Source organism: Tubulanus polymorphus, chromosome 5, assembly GCF_964204645.1.
Source record: "Tubulanus polymorphus chromosome 5, tnTubPoly1.2, whole genome shotgun sequence".
Lineage (NCBI taxonomy): Eukaryota > Metazoa > Nemertea > Palaeonemertea > Tubulaniformes > Tubulanidae > Tubulanus > Tubulanus polymorphus.
In genome coordinates this window covers 16,581,593-16,598,538 of record NC_134029.1, presented here as the reverse complement: position 1 = coordinate 16,598,538, position 16,946 = coordinate 16,581,593, and the positions used below count along the sequence as shown (strand labels likewise).

Here is a 16,946-nt window from a genome sequence, read left to right as displayed (position 1 = left end):
CACTTACTTGATACGGGGCCAAATTGTAGGAAAAATGAGCAAAATATTCACCCTAAATCTGCTAAAAGCTGCGAAATTGCTCCTCAGCATTTAATCATCTTTCATTTTCATGAAAATCGAACCTCCAAATACGTGGCTGGCTATGGGCCTGCTCAGGGGCAGCAGAGCGGATAAACAGAACCATTGAAAGATAACAGAAAACCCGATTTATTGATGATTTACTGAATTTATTTTACACAATAAACAGTTTTAAATAATAAAATTCATAAAACAGCGAAACGATGTCAGGGTATGCATACACTTGTAATTTACTATATTTTCTTTATTACAAATGATCTCTTTCGGCTAACTAGTCATGTAGTCACTAAATAAAACAAACCAATACATGCATATGATAAGTCCTCATATTATTGAACTTTTTATTCTGATACAAACCTCTTAAGCCTAGTTGTATATACATTAAAGTGCATGAATACTGAGTACTGTAGGCATGTTTTATGGGGGGGGCAAAACTCGCATTTAAAGATAACTTGCATACTCTATCTAATAGAAGGTGTTGACTTATAAGTCAAAGCACTGTCGAATGCACTATAGCTTGTTCATTTCAAGGCCATCTTAAGTTATAACTAGTTCTGGTCTACAACCACTGTGCTGAATTGCGTGGACGACTATTTCCGGACTATAGTTCTGACAAATGGTTTCACTAAGTTTGCAAATAATTGACTAACTCTAATAACCAAAGTTTTCCCTGCATGGCTCTATAACCAACTCCACTTGACCTAGTTCCCAAAAGAAACAGCTAGACTTATTTATATCAAAGTTTTTTTATACATGATTTGATTAACATAAACCATAGCTATTGTGACTATAGCCGCTAAGTGGATTAGCACATATTGACATGCGATTTATTCTTGGTATTTTAGTAGTGAATATAATAAGTCCCTCTTAGCTCATCCTACCTCGATGACTTCACCGTTAATTGCAGTTTGGATCAATACTATTCTTTTTCCTCATCAAAATGACTATATACTTAAGTAATCTTTATTACAGCATGATGATTTTCAGATCTAGATCTAGAAAGTATTCGGTGGATTTAGAACCCTGAATTTGTCTACTTTCTTATATCAAGTGTGACGTAAATTCATTTTCGTTTTGTCATATCTGTTAAAATCATTGTATTGGAGTTTGTAATAACAAAGTTCGGGTTTAGAATCTGTGCCTTATGTGAACAAGCTACTTCCTCTAAAGGTCTACTATTCTAATCCTACAGCTAAAACACTATTAAAAATTGTTAAAACATTGGTACTATAAAAACACAATATAATATATTATCATAGAGTGAAAGAAAGCTATATTCATTTTATATAAGTACGTGAAAAGCAGGGGATGCAATGCAAATTTATTTGCATTATGGCTGCGATTTCAGATTCGCAGTATAGCGTGTTCATTTGCTAAGTATTTGAAATATGTTAATATTTTCACAGCATATTTCATCGCTGCAAGAGAAGCAAATTTCGTTACATGAAATTTGATTTGGTTTATGCCTAGCCAGGGGCAGATCAAGAATATACGGAAAGGGGGACACATTTTCGACGAAACAAATCATAAATTTTTAACAATGGATGCTCTTGATTGCAGTTTCCTTTACTTAAAATCATAACTTTCAAAAAACAAATCCTGGTACAGTCAACCTCAGTATCTTGGGACCAAGTTTTTTAATACCGATTAAGTAATGTATGTAATATTATGAGTAAACATGTACTATTATGTATTAGGATACGGTCACCGTTATCGAATGGCTATTGTAGCTTGATACGTGTTCTCTAGTACTGCACTCTTTGTTACATGGTGTCAGAAGTTGAAGAAAGATATGCCATGCCACATCAGAAGACTTTCGGATGTTAGGGCGTAAGTGTGATTTTTAAAATTTTACTGGGGGTGTCCCGTGTGGTGAAATTTTGGGCTAAGACCGAAGGAAGTAGGGTGAAGAATCTTGAGACAGTGACTAAGCAACTGCTATTACAGGACAGAATGAGTGAATTGAGTGGAATTATGCCACCGGTGATGGACTGGGGTTCAACTGATTTACCAACTGCTTTTAGTGAGTTTTGACAATACTGTGAGTTGATTTTTACTGAGTGAAAAAGCAGCTGAATGTCACGCTACATATCTGCTAATGTGGTTAGTAGGCCATGAAGGCCGAAGAGTGTACAACACATGGAATCTATCCACAGAAGACTCAGAAAATCGGGAAACGATTTTTGACAAATTCAAGACCCATCTTGAGCCTAAAACAAACCATCGACTGTCACGGTTTGAGCTGCAGCGCCTGTGACAAAGTGATGTGCAGACTGTAGATGCGTTCATCACGGAAGGCCGAACTGTTGCCGGGAAATGTAAGTTCCGTGATCAAGCCGAAACCGACGAGAGGTTGATTGAACAGCTAATAACAGGGACAGCGCACCCGCCGGGAGAGAGAAACTGACGATTGACAATGCCCTGGACATCGCAAGAACACATGAGGCGACAACCGAACAAATGAAGAAACTGACGCTAGACGACGGCTACAAAGAAGTCAACAGCGTCAAGGGAAAAAATGGTTATCACCATAGACATCGCCCTACCGTAAAAACCGGCATATAAGTCGAGATTTTAATCCTTGATTTTACCACTAAATTATTGACCTCGACTTATATGCCGAACACAGTTTTCTACTAAGTATTTTCAAGTCTGAAGAAATATTGATTCTACCAGACAAAAAAGACAGTGTTCATCTACGACCAGTGGCAGAGAAACAACCTATACGGGTCCACAATCGCACCACCGGGAGGTGGGAACCAGCCGCTGTGAAACAGAGTCCACATACGTCCGACGATGGAAAATCAACGTACCACCGCCACAGACAGCGAAGTGATGCAAACGTATACGCACACGCCATGACCAATGCAGTGACCAACCAACATCGTATCACACTCGCTCTGGACACGCTCTGGTGAAGCCACCTACGCGTATAGGCTTATGAATGGTGTATGGTTATTGTGAAATACGAACTATTAGCTGAAGACGAACTTTCATTCACTAGCACTCATAGCCACTATTAGAATTGTTAGATTAACGTTAGTGTTAGATATTAGATTTGCCTATTTTCAGATATAGTGCAACTAAATTCACATACTACATCCCTTCCCAGAATGAGTTGTTGCAGCTCAGTGCGAATAAAACTCACATACCAATACTTAGGTACCAGTATTTAGAAGCAAATTGAATAACGAAACTTGAATGAAAAATGACTAGTTCATTCCATTAAAAACTATCCCTGCATTTCAAAATATAAGATATGGTCAATTAAACAATGCTGATACACATTGACATTACACTCGTTCATCGCAGGTTAGCTTATCACACAATCGAGACAATCCTCATCTTTCATCGGAAACTGAATATGATGTGCGATTGCTCGGAACAGGTAAGTCATAGTACCATAACGCCCACTAGGGGCGCTGTCGAAGAAATGATAACATATACCAGCTGAACCTCCGCACAGTGGATGACTTGATCTACGATTATTCTGTGAAGCACAACATAATACTGCATCTCCATTACAATCAACCTAAACATAAAAACACCACCGGTTAAAATGGTGTAACAACCCGGGGACCAGAGATAACATGCCCATTTGGTGAAATGTTAGACAATCTGACTATTTCAATATTCAAAGCCCCTGGTAAACAAATACAGCAACCTATGACGATGAAACCTATCGTAATCATGTCATGAGCTGCATATTTGCAATCCACTGTGGTTATAAAATGTGAATGTAAATTAATACAGAATCTATAGAAATATCATGTTATTCTACTTCCCAACGTCTACGGGTGAACATATGCAGTAACCCATGACCTTGAAACTCTGTTCAATATTGAATATGTCGTGGGCTATAACTTTTCAATTGATTGCAATCAAAAAGTATGCATAGGTACCAATATTCATGAAAATACATGTAGCATGTTATTCCACTATTGAACGCTCCCTGGTGAACACATGCAGAAACCTATGGCCTTGAAACTCACCACAATCATAGAAATGTCAAGAGCAATTCAAGGCCGGTGATTTTTATATAGATTAATATGTAAAAACACAAGTTAATTGGCTCCGATTAAAGCAATGAGTCAACTGTAGATAAATTGCGTATTGATTAGGGTGAATAAAGCCAATGCAATAAACCCCTGATCAATTTCTTTACATGGCGGAATTTTATTAAGCATGTGGCCTATCTTTTATTTGAATGGCAGTAAAGTGCCACAGCTGCCGTGCTAAAATCCCTCAACTAGAACATCGAAATCTTCCTCGAAAACTTCTTGAATCTAAATGAGCCATCTTTTGAGCTGCACATAGGATTGTGTCTAGGATAGATAGATGTATTTAACAAAATAGGCCTATCAAGGCAATAATAACATGTGACAGCATTTTGAAAACAAAAACCAATGACCCTTGAAACTCACTACAATCATAGAACATGTCAGCAGCTACGATTTTGTAATTGATTGTGATAACAAAATATGCCTTGTTACCAATTTAATATGAAAATACTAAGCAATTCTACTATTCAATGCCCCCTGGTGACCATATAGAATAACTAATGTCCTTAAAACTCATCACATTCATAGACAATGTGATGAGCTACAACTTTGCAATTGATTGTGGTAACAAAATATGCTTAGGTATCAATATAATGTGGAAAAACTTTTTCCCAACTACGAATGGGTACTGATGATACCAAGTTGACCGCCAATTGTGTCATAATTGGCCGATCAAAAATACCTGGCTCAGGTATAAAACATCCCTTTCCAAAGAATACCCTTCACAAATTGCAATGAGAAATGTCGAACCAGTAGGAAGCTACAGGACTCAGAATTTGGGCCAAAATTGACATTTTTGGATACTAAAAAGGTCATAGGACGGCCATCTTGAGTCCGATTGACCCAATTTTTCTTATGGTGATGGGCCCTTCGGAGATTGAAATATATACGAAAGATCAAGGTAATTGATTTAAGCGTCTTCAAAATTTCCCTCAAAAAGTGTAAGAAGTGCTGATTTTGACGAACAACAATGGCTGCCAGTCGGCCATCTTATTCTGACAGGGCCAGTTTTTGGGCTGAAGAAGTGTCTAGGGTAGATACATGTATAAACCAAATATCAAGGCATTACCTCGAAGCGTCTTCAAAACTTCCCAAATTAACTGGATTCCATCTACGGATGGACGGACGCTACGACTTACGAACGGACGGATGAAAAGTGAACGCAATAGCCTGCTGGGACTAAAGTCCCAAGTGGGCTAAAAACATGATTCCATAACGGACTAAAGGTGAGCGCAAGTGGGCTAAAATGTTTAACAATTCTGATGAATCTTCACATTCAATTGATCATATCTAAAATCAATAGAATTAATGTAAAATACGAACCTGTTCTTTGAGGAAAAGAAGATTAGCTTCTGAAACTAATTTATCAATTGGTACCACATAATTCAGTGATAAAACACCTCCATCATTCTCTAATAATAAACCTAAAACCATCATAGCCTCTACATTCAACTGGCGATATTCTGGTTGAGGTATGTGATTCAACACTAGTTCCACCTGGAGGGCAAATTTCAATTCACCCTGTGTCATTTCCCTAGTCATGCCCTGTTGAATTATATGCCCGGCCACTGATAAACCATGACACTGAAAATAAAAGTATCTCCGTAATGAACAGTTATTTCAAAACAATAGATCAAAAACTTGACAAATAAAACTTACTCGTTCTAAAGCATGCCAGACGCGAGGGTAAAATCCAACTGGTACACGGTTTAAAGCGCCATCCAGACGTCGTCGCCGTAACCACTGCCCAGTACGATCATCAATGAATGGGAGATCAGCCTCAGTTTCAGATCCATCTGATGATACAGACTGACGCCGGTGCTGCCACAAAAAAAAATCAATAATAAGAGCGCGTGAAAAAGCTTCATATCTATTTAATATTCACTAGTTCCTGTACGTAATAACCAATTACTATTAGACGGAAAAGATCTAGAAGTTAAAGGCTAGCTTTAGTTAAATACAGTCAACCTAAGTTAATCTGTATCACTGGGGAACTGTCGGAATAAGTGATGTACAGATAACGATAACCCGTAATCATACGAATTAACGATATACATGTAATCTGTATAAATGATGATAGGTCCTAAATCATAGTCTGAAACACCATACAGTAATTGTAGATCAGTGCTGCCATCTATCAACCGCACCATGAAACAAGTGGTGGATTCCCTGGAATAGTGTCAACCTAAGATGCTGTTTCATTAGATGCTATTTTGCATGTTAAATGATACACAGCAATTTCATGGTGACGACTCATGATGTAAAAATTTCCTCACAGTAATGTTACATCATTCACATCTGAACATCGATACAAAGACTTTAAATCCAAAAACTGGTAACGACCGTGATATCAACTCCTTCAGTGCCCATGTGTAATTTATGAAAAACCCTCAGAGTGCCCATCATTGTTAACTAAAACGTAGGAAAATCAGTAGTAACTTTGGAGCTCTATAGAGTGAGAAATTTAAGCGATAGAGCTTTATGGTACAGTAATTGAAAAGTTTTTAGGGTATGACCCTTAGGAAATTTTAGTAATAATTTTTCTTACTAAAAGTGACGCATATTTTATGGAAATGAGCTAATTTGCATAAATTATAGTTGGTAACCTATTTATTTGATACTCCCTAAACTTCAGGTATGAGAATGAACAAATCGGGTATCTAGCCTCAGCTAACAGCTGACAATGGAATATCTTATGTCTACTGTCAGCAATATAAATCATATGGGTAATCATAATTAGAAAATGAGCTTATAATTAGATCACGTGACCTCCGGACCCACGTAGGTACCCGCTACTTTCAAATACAATAAACTCAAATATTTTGAATTGCAACACCACAAGAACGCAGCATAAAAACAAACTAATGGGTGCTGCCATTTAATCAAGCCATCTAGCGGCAGGTTTTTCTGTTGAATTCTATATGAAAAACTAATAAAGGACCAATCGTCCAGTGGCTCACTAAACTGGTGTGAAGTAAAAAATTTGTCATTTAGGCTACTAGGGTTACGCAAAAAATCATTTCATTGAAAATTAAAAAAGAAAATATATATCAAAAAGGACTTTATTTTGGTCAGTGACTTTTTAACGAGAATGAAATCTTCGAAAAATTGATTATGGGAATTTTTGCCTCAACAAATTAATGTTTATTTCAATACATCCCTGGAATGACATATAAAACCACTGAAACTATGAGTGACCAAGTTTATGCAAATTTTAGACCAGTGCCGGTTACTGACAAAATAAAGTTTATCGACTGCCATGTTTTTAAATAATTATACGATAGGATTGCATTTAGTAGGCATGCACTTACATCTTCACTCAAAACAAATTGTTGTCACGCGCCATACACCGTAACGCGCGTTGACTGATACATGCACGCAGTGAACACGAGAGTAAGGCGATATCGTATATGCGACTGTACACGACTGTTTTCAACGCGAACGCTCATCACTATGCCGCGATTAACGAACTAATACAAATAATCAGGCTCCAAAATGGATCGTTAATGCGAACGTCAATAAAATGACTTCAATTAATGATGATAAAACAATTATTTCAGTCGTGTAAATATCAGACTCATCTTAAAAACTTTGATGCTAACAGCTGATCAGTATCATCAGTGAATTAGCCGTGTGGCGAACATGGAAGTAAATATCCGCTATTTGAAACCAGAATTTCGTCAGATATCTTGATGCAACGTTACCTTATGCACAGAATTTCAAAACTAGATGAATCATTAAACACATCGCACACAATAAATCGTAATATCATACGCCTTGAGTATCAGCAGTCGCGCTAGAAATGATGAATATGAACCTCTTCAAATTGTGCCGCCATTTTGTTTAGCGAAATAACGCGCACCTGCTGATCCACCTAATTTACATATTCAAAGAATGCTATGACGTCATGATGAGTTCAAACCGGGTCAACAAAAATTATATATAACCGAGAATTTGGGGGGTTTCGTCTTTGAAAGCCCATTACTACCAAACAAAGCATCGGATCTTGGCGATATAAAAGTTCTTCCGACGCAAATAGCATTGAATTTTTACATGTATTATTTTGAACAGTTAAAGATCCTGCATAAAAAACGTGCTGATATAAATCGAATTTTTGACATTTTTTGGTTAATTTCTCAAAGAATATGAAACCCACGGCTTTCAACTTTGCCCACCATAAAGAAAAACAATTTATGAAATATATTTTTGCTTCATCCATTCAATTATCCCATTAGTAGTGAAGTAACAGGCTACTAAAATTGCGTTTGAGTGAGCTAAAAGCAGCTTTGAGCGTGGTGTACCAAGCATATGAATGACTATCGATCGGCCAGCCGTTGACATAGGCTCGCTAACGCAGGCCAAAAATAAAACTGCTATAAGAAATGTTGACTTTCGTCGACAGGGCACTGTACGACCTGATATAATCTATCGACGAAAGTCGACTGGGCACTGGAAGAGTTAAACTTGCATTTCACAGTGGAATAAAAAAAATCTTTGCTAACAGTCAAACGAATTACAATATCAACTAACATTTAACTGAGGAAAAATCAACCGAGGTTGACTGTAATTCTGCTAGTCTGATACAAATATCTAGTATTCAGGAATTTAGGGAGCACGCTGGCTAACTGTATGTCCATGGACGCAACCAACTAACACCCTTCAGCTAAGTACAGAAATAGGCATAACCAGTCGTCAGTTAACTTTTTCATGTAATCTAGTCTTTGAAATTCAAAATTCTTAATTTAGCTATATACAACTTAACATGTTCACTGCCAATGACGAAATAAATCATTATGGTGGTGTACCGCAGTTTCCCATGATGAGTTACATCGTCATCGGTTCAATGTCATTTCATAGCGTTATGAATGAACTGGCAGAGGCAAGAAACCAACTAAGAATCATGGGCAGATCTAGCCTCAGTTCCTGACTGCTGCTCAGCCCTGTATCCAGGCACAATAAGGGGGTCTGGGTCCTCCCTCAGAAAATTTGGAAAATTTAACGCCCTCAGAAGCGATTTGTGGGCATTTCACCTGCCAATACCGCTTACAATCAGCAGTGCAGGAGTTCTATGCATTGGCGCTCTCCGAAAAAAAATTGCTGAAAAACTCCCGAGTACCGCTTGAGCGGCATGGTCTAGGCCTCCCCCTCTGAGAATCGTCTGGCAGTATGGAGTGACAAACTACTATTTATGGGGGGGGGGGGGGTAACTCAAGTTTGGGGCACACTTGAAATTTTTTCATGAAAATTGTGCTGGCAGCATATAATTGCACAAGGTCAAAAGTAGCATCGGCTATGGCGACCGAACCTTAACCACTAGGTGGCAGCGAACATGTTAAAGAACCGTTCAGCCAGTTAAAGTCGACATGGTAACCAAAGGTCACAATGTACATGTGCTCAATAAAGAGTTAAAAATTGAATTCTTAATTTTATCAATACCAGTAATTTAAAGGGGTCATGAAGAGGTTTTGAAAAAATTGTTAAATCTAATTTTTTTTTGTATGTAACATGCACCGTATGCATCTTTAGTAGACTCGTGAAAAATGTTTTAAATATCTTTATCCAAACTCCAGAAAACAGGACGCTCGCGTTTGCGCAGTGATGTTGATGACGTCATTCTGAGAACACATCGCCCGCAGCACACTCAGAAGCGTTATAATACAATGCTTTTGTTTAATATCGCGCTAATTTTACAGTCTTTAGAAATGCCTTGGCTGTGTGTAGCTATGAACTGTTCCCACAAAGGCAGCGACAAATTTTAGTGGCCAAAACCAAAAGTTTGCCCCTAGGATGATGGACCGTATGAGTGAAAACACCCAGCCTATGTGTATCACACTAATTTTAGAGAAGGATTCTCACAAATATTATGGCACACATAAACTTGGATACACAAAACTTATGTTTTTATTAGCTGAAAGCCTTTTATTCTGCCAAGTGACGCTATTTTTGCGAATTCAATACCTAGTAAAGATACACGCCAGCACTGCATATAGTCCTGGCTTTCCCCAGTGACCCACATTGCTGTAGTGTGTACAACATACTGACTGTATGTATGCAGCACACATTACTATTACACGGCTGGGATGGCGCAGGCTGGGCTGGGATTCACGAGCAAGTTTACGGTGTGAGGACGCTTTTAAGGTCCAGTACTGGATGAAAATATCTCTACCCACAGAAATATCTGCGATGTCTATATCAGTCATCCCCTCCGCATGGTTTTTACAAAGAAGGAATGACTTAAATGATGATGAATGCTCACTGCTCCACGACGTAGAAATATGCTGTACTATATAGTCACAAATTCTTTCGTTCTGAGGCATCAGGTCCAAATTAAATGGAATAATTTCGACTGTCTATTAATAACAACTGTTGGCTTTCTAAACTTCAGATGTTGTATTGGAATCTGGGCCCGGTTGCACAGTCGTGTTTAAGTCCAAAAGTGGTCTTAAATCATAAGACTGGTCTTAAGTTGTTAGATTGGCTATAGAACTAAGTTGGCCTTCGACAGGTCTTAAGTCTAAGCCATGACTATGCAACCGACCCCCGATGTATTTGAGTCACTATTTTGCACTTTAATCACTGTTAGTATCACCCGTTTCTATATACTACACCATGTTGTTTTCGTTTGGGTTCTCAGAATGATGTCACACATCCGGATTGGGAAGGAATCAGCACGGCCGATCAAGTCTTGTTTTAACACTAATTGAAGAATCAAAAATTAATTTCTTGACCACTAAATCAATTAATAGGTTATAATTGATGATAAAAATACTTTCAGCCATATCTCAAAAACCTCTTCATGACCCCTTTAAGTTTAGTTATAATTTTCCATACATTGTATACATACTCTTGAAGTATAACTTGGAGAGATATTAAATTCCGTGTTTAGAGTAGATTGTTTGAATTCATTGAGTTCAGATTTTCCCTAAATAAAGTAGATGAGTTAAAGTGTAACAATACAACAATCATGCTGCATAAAAAACATGCATAAAATTTCATGTTTCAAATGTTCATATCATGTTAAACACAGAGTTGCCACTTCTCCGGAATTTCAGATATTTTTAAATTGCTTATTTGGGAGTCTGGATTTTCAGGATATATTGATTTTTCAGCGCCGTCATCAAAATACGCCATCATCATTCATTGTTTCCCGTGCATCAGTCATCAGCTTCTAAAAATAGACCACCTTCATAGTTAAAATGAGCCGCTTATCCAGTTTTCCTTACACTACTGTAGACAAGTACATGCAATGATTACTCCAAGGTACATGTATATAGTTTATTGATTTTACATGTTCACAGTTTTTCATGTGTGAATTTCAGCATGATTCAGCATAGCTATTTCATAGCCTCAGATGCTCTGATAGGGCTTCAAATTAGAAGATTTTCCCCAAACCCCTGTTGTGGCTTCACTTTGTTGTTTAACCCATTAGCACTCAGTCAAACCGCCCGTATCCGCCCATTTTTCTTATGCTACACAAAAACGGTTATAGAAGGATTCGAAACCGATAGCGTATGATAAACTAGACACCCAAGTCTTCCAAAATACCATACAGAAATCAGCATCTTCATATTTGAAATTCTCAAGTATCTGGAGTAAGAATATGACAGATCTGAGCGCTAACTTCAAATCCAAGTATGTTTGGATGAAATTCGAGGGGAGGGGGCCAAAAGGACACGAGTTTGGTAGCCGACCTTATCAAATCTTATATCATATGTAAGACTTGACTATTAACAACAAAATAACACGAACTTGTAACGCATGAAAATAAACAGCAAATGAGCTATTAGATACCGTGATAAACTTGGATTTTTCCTTGAATTTTCTAAGGAATTAATTGACACCACATAGTGAAACTCCAGAGTGCTAATGGGTTAAAAAAAATTCAGTGTTTTTCATTGGCTGTAGTGGCAACTCTGTTAACATGATGACACTGACTTAATTCAAAACTCTAACCATAGGAAGCTAGTACGCTGAAAGCTAATTTGAATTGTGACACCAATCATATCAGTTAAATCTCCTTAGAAATCATTGTGATTCATGCAGAAATAAAGCTCGACAAAACTAAGTACTATATCAAAAATATCTATAATGTTAGACAGTCAGGTTGAGTAAGACATAGAGAAAAAGGTTAGATAGATTAACAGAGCAATGGGGTTGCACTCACCGACACCCGACGTTTCTTTGTATTTCTATCATAATCAGTAATTAGTTCTCCAACCTGCGATCGATTGGAAACTGAACCGAACCAGAGAGAAATAGATGTATACATTAGAATTATTCATACACTACTGCCACCTAGTGTAAGTGACAGCAATCAGCATGTTTCAGATGGAACTAAATTCCTGAGGTGAATATTTAGTTTCTCTGAAAACATTACACTAAACCATTTGATTCACAAACAAACTTGGGATTCCGATTTGATTATCTTATTGCGTAATAAAGTTTTCGAAAGTTTGATTTAATATATTTTCATCTGGTTCAATTTCAAAAGGAGAGGAGTAAGGGTGCATGCAACCTGTTTGTGATCAAATGATTTCATTTCAAATTTTGGTTCAACATCACTTCATGCATCACTGTATCCACGTGTGTACTTGCATGTGACGTAGAATGTACAAGTAACTGATGATTAATGCAGTCAACTTATCTATGTTATCTATGTATGTAGATGACTGTATTTTTTCCTGGCGACATTTTTTTCCACTATACAAAAAGTGGCATTTTTCCTGTTGCAAAATTTGGTGGCATTTTTTCCGGTGGCGTTTCGTCCGGTGGCATTTTTTTCGTTTGTCCAATGTACAAGCATGTAGCCTATTGCATCTTCAGACAATCAAATGTACCTGGTACTGTATATTGCAACTGTCCACACATATCAGCACATGGAACCAGCTGATGCACAATGAAGTGATTTTGTAAGAGAAGAATGATATAATGAATCAAACCTTGACAACAGAATTCCGGAAAGTTTTATACGATCTGTCACTGATTTGAGTTTCTATTTCTGATTGTATTGAAAGTCTTCTCTGTCCAGTTATTCTACATTTCACTGTGTTCACATAAAATATACCACATATACACGAACTTCACAGCCCAACAAGCCTCAATCGTCATTAAAACCCTCAATCTTAAAACTAGATCCTAGCATTTTATTTCTTTTATTCAAATTCGAAAAAATGTATAATATCTAATTAAGAGAGACAAACCTGACTGGATGCCGAACTCCTTTCCACTGAGAATATGATGTAATAATGTTTTTGTTTCATACGGACTCAAATTCAACAAGTGTTCAGAGGCTTCTTCACCTAGATTAAATAACAGTAGTGAAAGCATAATTATGGGACTCCAAGGAATGTTTAATTGCCCATGGGCCAAGTGATTAAAAACTGCCTTATGAAATAGACAGTTGAGCAATTAAGTTCAAAATATAACTCAAAAAGAAAAGAAAATAGTGGGCCACATGAAACTGCTAAATGAAGTTTTTTATATCCTACACAGTATAGGTTCGCCTGTTTGGTGTTGCAAATAAATATTGTATTATTGTAATGGCATATTCACACACATGTTTTTTTCAACGGATTTAAGAAAGCCAACAATTTTCAAGAATATTTTCATTCATAAAATGACTTATATTTCAATTAATAATAGTGAGGCAGCATAAAATCTAACTCAAAAGCAATGGCATAGATAAACCAAAAATAATGAAGCTTGTATTTCAAAGTTCAGTTCTCATTATGATCAACCCAAGTTTTGTTCTCAACTATGCCTAACTTATGGTCCGATAATCAGACTAATCTAGATTAATGTATCAAAGCTTAAGTCTTCTTGACTGGACCCTACCCCTGAATTATAACAATGTTCAAAATTTCACTTGATGCAATATACTAATTGCTTATTGATGAATTTCAAATGATATATCATATATTGATATTGGAATTCTTCAAGGTTTTGAATTGAACGATACCAGTTGATACAGTGTTCTCACTGGATTGAAAATAAAGCATGGTGTCCCTCAGAAAATGACGGGATGATGGATTTTATATTCATAAATAGATGTGTTTAGAATCCGTCCCAGTATTTAGGGCTAATAGTCAAAGAGTTGAAGTAAGTCTGGTAATTTCTATCGCCCTTGCCTAGATAGCAATCGTTGGCAATTTGCTTGAAGCATTTTTCTGTCGAAGATTGGTAGGCCTAGGTGAATTAAATAGTTCTATGTTCTTATATCGATTTATATAATTCAATTTTGTCAATAAAGCTCGGAAAGCATTCATTCATTCAAATTCGTTAATCTCATTTTAGCAAAATATTTTAGTGCCTTTGAAAAGTAATTGTAATATAAGTTGTCTCCAAACTGCACAATTTAGGCATTCAAATGGGAAACTTGAAAAATTCAGGCTGCTGGTTCGCTAACTTATTGACCCAGTATACATAATCCCTGATAAGTAAATAAACCCCCAACAATTTTTTTCAACATGAATTTTTAAAAATTACAATTTTTGGAACTAAAATTTGTATTTCCGAGTAGTACTTACCCTTTCCTATGGTTTTTGCCAATATTTTCTAACTTTGGATTGATCGCCAATGGTGGGAAAGGTAGATAGAAAAACCACCACTCAAACGCAAGGTAAGAGGGAAAAAAGAGATCACTTACCCAACCATGGAATGGAGTACTGTAGCACAGGGAAGACCGGTTGGCCACAGTGAGTCCGTCCAGCTCAAGCCCCCCCAAATTTTGCAAAATTAATACTTGCGAATATGAGCTCAAACTATGTACATGGATACACCCCTTGTGATCCTGATAATGCAAACATAAAAATTCTACGCTAAAGAGTCCGATCCGAAAGAACAGACACCGTGAGCCATAACAACAGGACCGAGTGACGCTAATGAGCTTAACTGGCCTGAAACGTCCTGTAAATAAAATGACGTGAATGTCGATGGAGAATTCCGAAAGGTGGACCTACAGACTTCTTCCAACGGAGCACCTGAAAAGGCTGCGCAGGAAGTAGCCATAGACCTCACTTGATGAGAAACAACTCCCTCCAAGGAAAGATTCTCCTTCAATAAAATGTCCTTGATCAGTGAAGAGACCCATCGGGCCACTGTGTCCCGAGAAATATCACCCTTCAGGCATACGCATACGCATGCATCCCCCACCAGTCCAGAGAGAAGGCATCGACCCCCCCATGCTTCCGCATCTGGAAACGGGGAAACAAACAGAGGACACCTCCGATTGAACCGGGTGGCAAACAGATCCAGCAGCGGATTGCCAAACATGTCTCGAACCCGATTGGCTACTTCTTGTTGGAGAACCCATTCTGTCGCAATAGCCTGACCTCGACGAGAAAGTGCATCGGCCATCACGTTCCTTTTCCCTGCTAAATGCGCCACAGTCAGGGAAACGCCCTTTGTCTGGCACCAAAGAAGAATTTTGGCTGACAGATCCGTGAGGATTTCTGAGTGAGTGCCCCCTTGATTCTGAAGGTAAGCCCCAAACGTGGTGGCCCTCCACTCTCCTGTGAAAGAACTTCAGGGCCTTCCACACGGCCAGCATTTCCAGGAAATTTATGTGGTTGGTGGCCTCGTAGCGAGACCACCTCCCGGCTTTGACTCGGTTCTCCAGATGTGCCCCCCACCCTTGGTGACTGGGATCCGTGAATACACGAACTGGAGCCTCTAACGGGGCTAGTGACACCCAGCGCCGAAGATTCGTAGTTGTCGCCCACCAATGAAGATCTGGACTTAGATCGGTTGGAGGTACGGGAATCAAGGTCTCCCAGTTGCCCTTCGACTGAGACCAGAAGACTGAGGTCATTGCCACCCGACATTCTTGAGCCGAGTTCCCGACTATTAACCAGTCGTCGAGATAAACGAACAGTCGAACACCCCTTGACTGAAGTACCTTCTGAACGGACTTGACCAACTTGGTGAAAACCCACGGGGCCGTACTGAGGCCAAATGGAAGAGACCTGAATTGGAACTGGCGGCCTCTCCACTTTATCCTGAGAAATCGCCGAGATTTTGGGTGAATTGGAACCTGAAAGTAAGCATCTTTCAGGTCCAATGAAGCCGCCCATTGACCTGGACGGAGCCCTTGAATCACGTCCTTGGGTTTGGTCATCCGGAACCTTGGAATGTCTAGGTGCCGATTGAGGGATGACAGATCTATCACTGTCCGTTGACCCCCTGTGACCTTTGGTACCATGAATATTCGAGAAAACCAGCCGGGAGAAGTTTCGTTGCAAACTGGTTCTATCGCTCCCTTCTCGGCCAATTCCTTGAGAGCCAGAGAGATTAAGGCCTCCTGATCTGGTTTTGGCCGCATGTCGGGAGGTGACCTCGTCAGGCGCGGTCGCCTTAGGAAACGGAGACGGTAGCCACGAGAGACGACCCGGCAGGGCCAACCGTCTCCGAAAAGGTCGTCCCGAGAATTCATTTCGAGTTTTTCCGAAAGGAAGAGCCCTATCCGTAGCCGCCTGAGAAAGCGCTGAAGTTTGAGTTGGTCCTGTTTGCGTCCATCCCCAACCTTGCGCCGCCGGCTCTATCCCCGGAGCGACGATGACTATGATTCGAAATGTCAGAATCAGACAATGTATGAACCAGAAGTTTAGGACCGGGTGACGTCTAGACCGGACCGGTGCCCGAACCGGACCGGACTGGTACCGAACCGGTGCCGGTATCTCGACTACCGCCGCGCGCGCTCGGTTCAGAACATATAGGCTGAACCGGTGAATGACCGGAAACCGGTGCCGGTGAACTCGCGTTCCTCCCCGGTGAATGGAGTTGGGAAACCGACCGTGCAAGTACGATCGG

General features: G+C 39.0%; 1 protein-coding gene across 9 annotated transcripts in view; it reads right to left on the bottom strand.

Annotated features, from left to right (window-relative positions):
* Window positions 1–217: 217 nt before the first annotated feature.
* LOC141906396 (phosphorylase b kinase regulatory subunit alpha, liver isoform-like) overlaps window positions 218–16,946 on the bottom strand; it is an 82,252-nt gene continuing 65,523 nt past the window's right edge. For 4 of the 9 annotated variants that reach the window (XM_074795657.1, XM_074795661.1, XM_074795660.1 and 1 more), the window contains 6 exons: window positions 13,340–13,438; window positions 13,079–13,182; window positions 10,984–11,061; window positions 5,799–5,960; window positions 5,463–5,723; window positions 218–3,610 (listed from right to left, as the gene is read on the bottom strand). In XM_074795657.1, coding sequence (XP_074651758.1) covers window positions 3,392–3,610; window positions 5,463–5,723; window positions 5,799–5,960; window positions 10,984–11,061; window positions 13,079–13,182; window positions 13,340–13,438 — 923 coding nt within the window. In that variant the 3' untranslated portion in view covers window positions 218–3,391. Of the gene's footprint in view, window positions 3,611–5,462; window positions 5,724–5,798; window positions 5,961–10,983; window positions 11,062–12,303; window positions 12,375–12,422; window positions 13,026–13,078; window positions 13,183–13,339; window positions 13,439–16,946 lie in introns of those variants that run through there. The other 5 variants (XM_074795662.1, XM_074795663.1, XM_074795665.1 and 2 more) reach the window with 5 other exon arrangements.